Source organism: Centroberyx affinis, unplaced genomic scaffold (assembly GCF_046629955.1).
Source record: "Centroberyx affinis isolate AG114_WGS23_722 - 3 ecotype Tasmania unplaced genomic scaffold, CSIRO-AGI_Caff_v1 ptg000334l_1, whole genome shotgun sequence".
In the NCBI taxonomy this organism is placed as follows: Eukaryota; Metazoa; Chordata; class Actinopteri; order Beryciformes; family Berycidae; genus Centroberyx; species Centroberyx affinis.
This window is the reverse complement of record NW_027279009.1, coordinates 38,874-49,338: the sequence shown is the minus strand read 5'-3', so window position 1 is coordinate 49,338 and position 10,465 is coordinate 38,874. Positions and strand designations below refer to the sequence as shown.

Here is a 10,465-nt window from a genome sequence, read left to right as displayed (position 1 = left end):
CGCAAGAGATTTGTCAGACAACAAAAGGCAACAGGGTGTTTTTTTTTAGATTCGTAGTTCCGGTGAAATACGAATTCCTCCTCAAACAAGTTTGGGTCGTTTACACAGCCAGACAGTGAAAAGTTATCCAAACACAAAACTATCAAGTCTAGTCATGCACTGCAAAGACTCGTATGATATCATGCCATCAGACATTTTCATTTGTCAAAATAGAACCAGTACATTTATACTTCTGATATATAGGTGCTGTAAAGGAGGATCAGAAGTCTGCATGAGCCAGATTCTAGATTAAAAATAAAGTAACAGTGTTAGCTTTATCAATCCAAATAGAAATACAGTGATACACAGTTAAAATTCAATCATCAAAGTGGATACATGTTCATCCTTTTTTAAACATAGGATCACAGTTAGTGTGAATGGATGATAGTCGTGTATTAACTCTTTTGTTTTTGAGGTTTTTTTGGGTGGGGGGGTTTCAAATGTTTAGAAATAAAATAAAAAAAGAAGAGGGAAAAACCTTTACATGAGAGACTTTACACCACAAACATTGGACAGAAACAAAACAAACAAAAAAAGAATAATTAAATTTAAAGAATTAAATTTAGGCTCAGTGACTTATCATGGTGATTTTCTCCAGAGATTGGTTTCCCAAAAAGGCCAACAATAAAACAAAGATGACTGGATGACTTTACATAAGAACCTTTCACAATTTCTAGTCAAGGGCATAAAGAAAGGATTATTTTAACACATAGGCCACTCCCTGAAATTGAGTCCCTAGAATCATGTTTCAACACATGACCTAATTTGCCTACACCAGATTTGAAAGTCAATATTGGTGACAAAGTCCTGGCATTTTAGCAATGATGTCACTATGCTGCTATACCTTTAAGCTTTTCCACATCTGTTAACTTTCCTTTCCTTTCTTTCCTTTTCTTCTTTTCAAATTGATTGGATCAAATCATAATAAAATATACTTTACCAATTCTGACGAGATTTAACCATTCTGCATTTTTGCCTGTAAGAAATGACAGAAATATTTTTTTTTATGACCTATCAAACATTAGGTTTATATCAAAAGATGAGTTTCTGCTTTCTACTCAACTCACTGACAAGCCACTCTCCAGTTCGAAACATCGGGCAGACACTTGTTACAGCCAGGTCTGCATGTATGGGAGTGCACAGAAACTTAGAAAATCAATTTCCACATTTCCAAAACTGAGGTGACTATGGCTGCTGACAGGAATGCCACTGTCACTTTCACTGTCACTGAGGATGATTTAACTGGCATCCATAAAGCAGAAGAAAGAAAGAAGCAGGTGGCAAACACAGGCAATCTATAATCAAAAGCAGCGTCGTGGTTTTGAACAGGTTTTTCCTGCTGTATGTTTGGCTTCGCTGTTCTTTCATTTGTTACTGCTGTACAAACCCCAAAACGTCCCTAACATCACTGAAAAGCCAATTCAAGGCATGTACACACAGGGTCTCGGACAGAGCCAGACTGGCAATATATAATTTTTTTTTATTTTTTTATTTTAATGTGAAAAAAGCTGTATTTTGCTGTTAAGTTCCTTGCTCTAAGGCACCTTTGACATTTCTAACAATGTTATGTTTTCACACAGCAGGCATTCCCTTTCTCTCACTGATATTCTCAGCACTGGCAGGTAAACTGTTTGATTTTTGTTCTCCATCCATTTCACCCTTTTCTCATGTAAATAATCATTTTGTTTAATGATAAGGTATGCTTCTGCCAAATGTGGCATTGAGAGGAAAAGCTGTCCAATCATCAACAAGGGACAGTACGTTAGGTGCTGCTGACAATGCAATTGATGGGAAGAGATACCCGAACGTTCAAAGTGGATCGTGCAGCATCACCAATGAAGAGTCCAGCCCCTGGTGGAGAGTGGACCTGCAGCATGCGTATCACATTACTGCTGTGATGATAACCAACAGAAATGGAAATCCAAACTGGCTGGATGGTGGTGAGATCCGCATTGGAGACTCATTGGAGAACAATGGCAACAACAACTCCAGGTGAAGCAGGTTGATAAAGAGCCGCATGATACATCTGCCTTTGCTATATGAATAATCTACTGCTCCTCTCTCTCTCTCTACCTCCTCTACTCTTTCTTTATTTCTCTTTCTCTCTCACACACAGGTGTGCAGTCATCTCTCAAATCCCAAGTGGACGCACATACAGCTTTCAATGCAATTATATGGCGGGTCGCTATGTCAGTGTGTTTCTCCCTGGAAAGAAGAAGGTTCTAAGTCTGTGTGAGGTGGAGGTGTACACTACACAATATGGTAATATTGTGCTTATTATTAGATTTAGCCAGTGAGATCAAGGATTCTTATACTTTTTCAGCCTAGAACCTAAATCAAGTAAACTCAGTGTTCCCTAATAAAAATCATGACATGTGGGGACCAAAAGAAACAATGTTCTGACACATTGTCTAGGAAACATTGTCTTGGGTTGATTTTTTTTTTTTTCTGAAAACATCCTAATCAATACCTTCAGTACAGTAGTATGCATTGTATGTATCATTGTAACAATGATGTTTAAGTGACACACCAACTTTCCCCACATGGAATAATAATATCTATCTATTCTATTTCAAGCACCAGTTTTACCAAATGTGGCAGTGAGAAAAAAAAATACATCACAGACAAACACAGTTGGCAGACTGTAACCCCCTACCCCAAACATATAACTCATACGACATATCTGGAGTAGTTTTGATGAAAGACTGCAAATGTTTAAATATATCAACCCACATATTCTCCAGTTTAGCACCTCGTCTGAGATAAGGAGGTTTCCACTGAACAGCTAGAGCCTTCTTAGCAGCAGGAAGTCCAGCAAGCACAATGCGTCTCTGTTTGACATTTAAATTAAGGGTAGAATCCAGGGTCCAGGATTTGGGCCATTCGTGATTAGGCCCTTTTCACATCGTCATGGTAACAGCTTTCGCATTGAGAAACAGGTGCATTACAACTTCCTCTTGCCATCTCTGGCCTTCACTGAATCACTCCACAACCTGCCCAAAATGAACAATGGTGAAGTGCAAAGACTGTTTTTGTTGACTCCTAAACTAGAGAAAGGCTACAAGTTCTTCGTCTAAAGTTACCTCTTCGATTATTGAGGTGAGTTTTAGCTTCAGTTTCTCCTTTCTCCGATGTCATCGCTTGGCAGTCATTACCTCATTTGCATAACGTTATTACATTATGTATCTAGTGCTAGAAAGCATTACAATATTGTTGTTTTTGTTGTCTTTGTTGGATTGGTTTGTCAAGAAGTGGCAAAAATAAAGTTGACGATGTGAAAAGGGCCTATTGAGAATGCATGGTGAGCAAAAATCATGAATCAAATGAAAGCTGTTAAACAAATCAAATACATTCAATCATAAAGTATGTATTATGATTACATGTTATGCATCAAATACCACCTGAAAGGTCCCTTTAACAACGCATGATATTCAGTATTGATAATTGAATCGTCATTGAGCAACAATAAACAGGGCTCACATCCATACTCAGTACCTGTGATGATGACGGATTAGGTTTTGTTCCCATTTGGAATCATTTTCCAGGAGTATAAAAGAGTCTACTGTATCAAGTTAAAATGGGTCATTTGATGGTTTGGATTGGAGGCAAGGCAAGGCATGGCAAGTTTATTTAGCACATTTCATGCACAACCGCAATTCAAAGTGCTTTACATAAATAAAAGAAAAATAAAGACATAGACAGTGCAAGAAGATTAAAAAAGTTTTTTTTTTAAAAGTGAAAGTGCATTAAAATCACATTTAAAAGAAGATATAAATGATAAAAATAAATAAATATTCCAGTGCAGATGAGCATTGCCCTAAATTTCTTAAAAAGCCCTGGCGAACAGAAACATTTTAAGCCCTGAATTAAAAGATTCTGAAGTGGAGGCAGACCTCAGCATGAGGAGCATAAAAACTAAAAGCTGCTTCTCCATGCTTTGTTCTGACCCTGGGAACAGTAAGCAGACCAGTACCTGAAGACCTGAGGGGTCTGGCAGGTTCATAACATTGAAGAAGATCAGAAATCTATTTTGGGCCTAAACCATTTAGTGCTTTATAAACATACAACAGGATTTTAAACTCAATTATTTGGCACACAGGAAGCCAATGCAGTGATCTCAGCACTGGAGTGATGTGGTCCATTTTCTTAGTCCTGGTTAGAAGACTAGTTCAAGGTTAGTCCTGGTTGATAGCGAACTTTAACTTCAACTTCAGACTTCAAAATACAGCATGATTGTTAAAATTAGTGATAAAAGTTGAAGAAGTAAGCAAGGATAAGATTTTTCTGGTGAGCAAATGTCGCTATGGGTGTGTTGTCCTTCATGCAAACAACAAACTGAAGACACATTTACATGTTCTCAGATACCAGAACAAAATGCTCAGTATGGGATTGGTAGCTCAGAGGAAAACTATCGGATGTAACAGACAGAGAACTGCACATGGACTTATTGCTGGTGAGTATTGGTTTTTAAATGTTTATAATTGTATTTTCTTTGATATTGTTTTTCAATTATTTAGGAGTTTTGTTATTTTTCTGTATAGTTTGTCTATATGAGTTTTTCACTTTTTACATTCACTAAAGTACATTGTGTGACTCTTCAAAACCATGAATTGGAGCCAATACATCTGGATCTTCAGTGGTAAGTTACAACATCATAAACTCCATACTTATATTTTCATAACCTACTTCCCTCTCTTTAGCTTTTTTTAAAAATTATTATTATTATTAAATTTAGGCTCAATGACTTATCATGGTGATTTTCTCCAGAGATTGGTTTCCCAAAAAGGCCAACAATAAAACAAAGATGACTGGATGACTTTACATAAGAACCTTTCACAATTTCTAGTCAAGGGCATAAAGAAAGGATTATTTTAACACATAGGCCACTCCCTGAAATTGAGTCCCTAGAATCATGTTTCAACACATGACCTAATTTGCCTACACCAGATTTGAAAGTCAATATTGGTGACAAAGTCCTGGCATTTTAGCAATGATGTCACTATGCTGCTATACCTTTAAGCTTTTCCACATCTGTTAACTTTCCTTACCTTTCTTTCCTTTTCTTCTTTTCAAATTGATTGGATCAAATCATAATAAAATATACTTTACCAATTCTGACGAGATTTAACCATTCTGCATTTTTGCCTGTAAGAAATGACAGAAATATTTTTTTTTATGACCTATCAAACATTAGGTTTATATCAAAAGATGAGTTTCTGCTTTCTACTCAACTCACTGACAAGCCACTCTCCAGTTAGAAACATTGGGCAGACACTTGTTACAGCCAGGTCTGCATGTATGGGAGTGCAGAGAAACTTAGAAAATCAATTTCCACATTTCCAAAACTGAGGTGACTATGGCTGCTGACAGGAATGCCACTGTCACTTTCACTGTCACTGAGGATGATTTAACTGGCATCCATATAGCAGAAGAAAGAAAGAAGCAGGTGGCAAACACAGGCAATCTATAATCAAAAGCAGCGTCGTGGTTTTGAACAGGTTTTTCCTGCTGTATGTTTGGCTTCGCTGTTCTTTCATTTGTTACTGCTGTATAAACCCCAAAACGTCCCTAACATCACTGAAAAGCCAATTCAAGGCATGTACACACAGGGTCTCGGACAGAGCCAGACTGGCAATATATAATTATTATTTTTTTTTTTTATTTTAATGTGAAAACAGCTGTATTTTGCTGTTAAGTTCCTTGCTCTAAGGCACCTTTGACATTTCTAACAATGTTATGTTTTCACACAGCAGGCATTCCCTTTCTCTCACTGATATTCTCAGCACTGGCAGGTAAACTGTTTGATTTTTGTTCTCCATCCATTTCACCCTTTTCTCATGTAAATAATCATTTTGTTCAATGATAAGGTATGCTTCTGCCAAATGTGGCATTGAGAGGAAAAGCTGTCCAATCATCAACAAGGGACAGTACGTTAGGTGCTGCTGACAATGCAATTGATGGGAAGAGATACCCGAACGTTCAAAGTGGATCGTGCAGCATCACCAATGAAGAGTCCAGCCCCTGGTGGAGAGTGGACCTGCAGCATGCGTATCACATTACTGCTGTGATGATAACCAACAGAAATGGAAATCCAAACTGGCTGGATGGTGGTGAGATCCGCATTGGAGACTCATTGGAGAACAATGGCAACAACAACTCCAGGTGAAGCAGGTTGATAAAGAGCCGCATGATACATCTGCCTTTGCTATATGAATAATCTACTGCTCCTCTCTCTCTCTCTACCTCCTCTACTCTTTCTTTATTTCTCTTTCTCTCTCACACACAGGTGTGCAGTCATCTCTCAAATCCCAAGTGGACGCACATACAGCTTTCAATGCAATTATATGGCGGGTCGCTATGTCAGTGTGTTTCTCCCTGGAAAGAAGAAGGTTCTAAGTCTGTGTGAGGTGGAGGTGTACACTACACAATATGGTAATATTGTGCTTATTATTAGATTTAGCCAGTGAGATCAAGGATTCTTATACTTTTTCAGCCTAGAACCTAAATCAAGTAAACTCAGTGTTCCCTCATAAAAATCATGACATGTGGGGACCAAAAGAAACAATGTTCTGACACACTGTCTAGGAAACATTGTCTTGGGTTGATTTTTTTTTTTTTTCTGAAAACATCCTAATCAATACCTTCAGTACAGTAGTATGCATTGTATGTATCATTGTAACAATGATGTTTAAGTGACACACCAACCTTCCCCACATGGAATAATAATATCTATCTATTCTATTTCAAGCACCAGTTTTACCAAATGTGGCAGTGAGACGAGATGCCACTCAGTCCTCAACGCTCTCCTTCTCTACTGCTGCCAAAGCCATTGATGGCAAACAAAACTCAGACTATGGAAGGGGATTCTGTAGCCACACTGCCGAGAACGAGACCAACCCCTGGTGGAGAGTAGACCTGCAGCGAACATATGTAGTGACGTCTGTCAAAATCACTCATAGAGGAGACTGCTGTTCTGAGAGATTGGATGGAGCTGAGATCCGCATTGGGAACTCACTGGACAACAACGGAAACAACAACCCCAGGTGATAGCAAAAGAGGATTTCAGGATGCACTGTGTTTCCTTTGTGTAAAGCACTTTGTATTAAAGATACAATCTGATTTATTTTTTTTTACAATTAAAATAAAGTATTATTCTAGTGTTTATTCCCAGTGACACCGGGAAACTGTAACTGTAAGATTGGCATTGTGAGGACTTCAGATAGATGTAACAGTTATCAAATTAGCTAGCAATCTTGGGAACAACAACTATGACAACTGCCTGAATTTAGTGGGGAAGTTAGCTAGCTTAGAAGCTAGTTAGCTACTAGCTAGCTACCTATAGGCTAGATTCTAGTATCCCTCCAGATTCTCGAGATCCATTTGTTTCTAATAATTTTTTTCAGTGGGGAACTACGAAATTAAATGTTTGTCCAAGCAGCAGGACATAGCTGCATAGTTGCTCTTACGGGTAGAGTTCAAAATGGCCACCGTGGGAATAAGGTCTGACCTAAATATTAACCCCTCCCCCCAACCCTCACTCTTCCTTTGTCAGGTGTGCTTTCATCTCCAACATCACAGCTGGTAAGACCTACACATACCACTGTGCTGAAGGCAACATGGAAGGTCGCTTTGTGAACGTGATCATTCCTGGAGTGAGGAAGACTCTCACCCTGTGTGAAGTGGAGGTGTACGCTGCCCCAGCAGGTACAGCTGTAATAAATTAACTGACTGAAATTGATTGCAAACCATCTAAATCTCTGACAACATGTTATTCTTTGTTATTTACAATTTCTTCACATTAGTGGCACCTCTACCAAATGTGGCGTTAAGTGGAAGAGCCACACAGTCATCAGCATTATCTTCTGGTCCTGCCTCTAATCCTATCAGTGGGCATAGAAGCCCAAATTACAGGCATGGATCCTGTGCCCATACTTATAAACAGACCGATCCCTGGTGGAGAGTAGACTTGTTGGCTGTGTACAAGGTCAGTGTTGTCACCATCCTCAACAGAGGAGACTGCTGTTCTGAAAGGCTTGTTGGCGCAGAGATCCGCATCGGGAACTCGCTGTTGAATTATGGCAACAACAACCCCAGGTGAGACAGGACACAAGTCCATAATTGGGATATTTGAAAAACAGCATTTTCTCTGTATTCAGCTGTAGTGCAGCAACACAGCAATAAAATAACCACCACTGCCAGAAAATGAAATTAAAAAGAAAGAGAAAATGTTAAATGAACATTTTTGCCAAATCGTCCCCTAAAAACAAAGACATGCAAGCCTAATGTAATTGATTAAACAACCAAAGATAGATAAAAAAAATAAATAAATAAACAGATTGTGTTTCAAGCTTACTTGTGCACTTATATTCAGCATTAATAAACTTCTTGCATTCAAAGAATTTCCAGTCTGCTTATTGCTGATCTATATTTGGGCTACCTTGGAAGACCTTTCCCTACTGTTATTTATGTGAATACTTAACAGTAACTTAAAATAACTAAAGACCGCTGTTTTTGCACTGCAACATGCACCGTACTTGAAAAGAGAGCTAAAATTACCCTTAAGATCAGAGGAAACTCAGATTTAGAAGATAAAAGTGATACATTCCTCCATGATCTTTCTCTCCCTCCATCAGATGTGCTGTTATCTCACTGGATACACTACACTACACCTTCCAGTGCACAGACCTGGAAGGTCGCTACGTCAACGTGATCATTCCTGGACATGGGAAGATTTTAACACTGTGTGCGGTGGAGGTGTATGCTGCTGTGGCAGGTATGGTAAATTTGGCATGATGTTCAGCAGACAGGAATCAAACTACCAACAGAATACTTCCTAGCTATCCGATGCTGTGTTGTGTTTGAACTAGTAGTGGTGCTAATACTAATGCTACTAAATCTTTGCGGCCCGTACTCTCTGCACATTGGAATTTCAAGACACAAACATGCATGAGGCAAACAGGAACCAAACAAAATCCTTTCTCTCCAGTGCCAGAGGCTGTCACTCCTCCTCCTCCTCCCCCTCCTCCACCTCCTCCTTCTGTGAGCATGATGTTGAGTGGCAGGAATGTGACAGTGGTGGGAGCGAGGCTGTGCTGGTCCGATGCTCTGTTCTACTGTAGAGATCACCACTGGGACCTGCTCAGCCTTGGTAGCCAGGCGGACCAGAGGGACTTGGAGGGGTTGCTGAGCCACAGTCCCTTCCCCCTCACAAACCACCTCTGGATAGGATTGCGCAGGTACATTAACATTGACATTGTGGGAATTTAATCCAAGGCAATTTAATATGAATGAGCAGGTATAGGGGTTCATTGTCTCACTCAAATACACGTCAACAGGACATACAGTACTGTACATTGGCTGTTGCGGGGATCAAACCTGTGTCTTTTCGGTCTCCCTAATCTTCTTGTATATTACGTAATGTACAATTTTAAAGTCCTGAATTCAAAGATCAGTAATTTATGACAATTTGGGTCACACTATGTTTATAATAGGTTTTTTCAACCAGTCAGTTGTCTAACATCAGACTGGCTTGCTGCAGTAACAAGTTTCCTGGTTAGATAAGTCCCAAGTGCTAGTTTTCTCTAGCCAAAAATACCTTGGACATTCAAATCAGCTATTCGACAGAAAAGAGTCATAGATAAGATCATGGATTATTTTCACAGAGAAAATGTGGAGGAAACTTGCAAGGAGAAGGTGGACTTGTATCAAGATCCAAATCCCTGGATTAGATGGAGACAGCAGGTTTCTCCCAACTGTGCACTCTCCATACAAGTCAGATCCTTGTGAATTTGAATTTTGCAAAAATGAACAAATCCTTAAAAGACACATTTCTAAAAGTCAAATGTTGTGGTTGACCTTATGTTGGGTTGCAAAGTGGGACCAGCCACAACTGCATATTAAAACATGAATAGATACATTTTGTGAAAGTAGACATCTGTTATTAAATCTAATTGGCAGATACCTAATGGGTGACAGGTGGTTCTGGATGTCTGGTGATCCCATGAAATACACCAAATGGAAGCGAAGTTCCGCCCCCCCGCGTTACTCCAGCACCTGTGGGAGCATGGCCAATGGAGAACACTTCGTCTGGGGAGATCAGCTTTGTGAGCAGCTCCTTAACTTCATCTGCCACTCAGGTTAGGGTTACATCACACTTACTGTATGATGTGTTTACATATTGTGCATCACAACACCTCCTTGACCACCTCCTTCTGCCCCCTAGGTGCTGCGGGAGGAGTGAAAAGAGTGGACTTCTACAGCACTTACAGACCCAAAAGTCCATAGTGAGGGCTATAGTCTGTTGCTACAGTGTGTGAAATAACTGTTGTGGAACAATTTGTATTTACACCTATTTTTTCAGCAGGAAATAGCATATGTAACTACCTGCTCTCCTTGCGTGATATCAAATAATGTTTGGATGCAACTT

General features: G+C 39.4%; 1 protein-coding gene across 1 annotated transcript; it reads left to right on the top strand.

The window, feature by feature from the left end:
- Positions 1 to 1,738: 1,738 nt before the first annotated feature.
- Positions 1,739 to 10,369, top strand: LOC139641046 (uncharacterized). The gene is made up of 11 exons (XM_071515275.1): positions 1,739 to 2,031; positions 2,156 to 2,301; positions 5,907 to 6,201; positions 6,326 to 6,471; positions 6,794 to 7,082; positions 7,592 to 7,743; positions 7,842 to 8,133; positions 8,673 to 8,812; positions 9,026 to 9,275; positions 9,997 to 10,175; positions 10,262 to 10,369. Exons 1-11 carry the CDS (start codon positions 1,739 to 1,741, stop codon positions 10,321 to 10,323), a joined length of 2,244 nt encoding a protein of 747 aa, XP_071371376.1. The 3' UTR covers positions 10,324 to 10,369.
- The last annotated feature ends 96 nt before the right edge of the window (positions 10,370 to 10,465 follow it).

What these genes read in the sequence shown, in the direction of transcription:
- LOC139641046 (XM_071515275.1), top strand. Translation starts at nt 1,739, where the DNA reads ATGCTTCTGCCAAATGTGGCATTGAGAGGAAAAGCTGTCCAATCATCA. An exon ending in GGTGTACGCTGCCCCAGCAG is followed by an intron (nt 7,744 to 7,841) that starts GTACAGCTGTAA and finishes TCTTCACATTAG; the next exon opens with TGGCACCTCTACCAAATGTG. An exon ending in GGTGTATGCTGCTGTGGCAG is followed by an intron (nt 8,813 to 9,025) that starts GTATGGTAAATT and finishes CTTTCTCTCCAG; the next exon opens with TGCCAGAGGCTGTCACTCCT.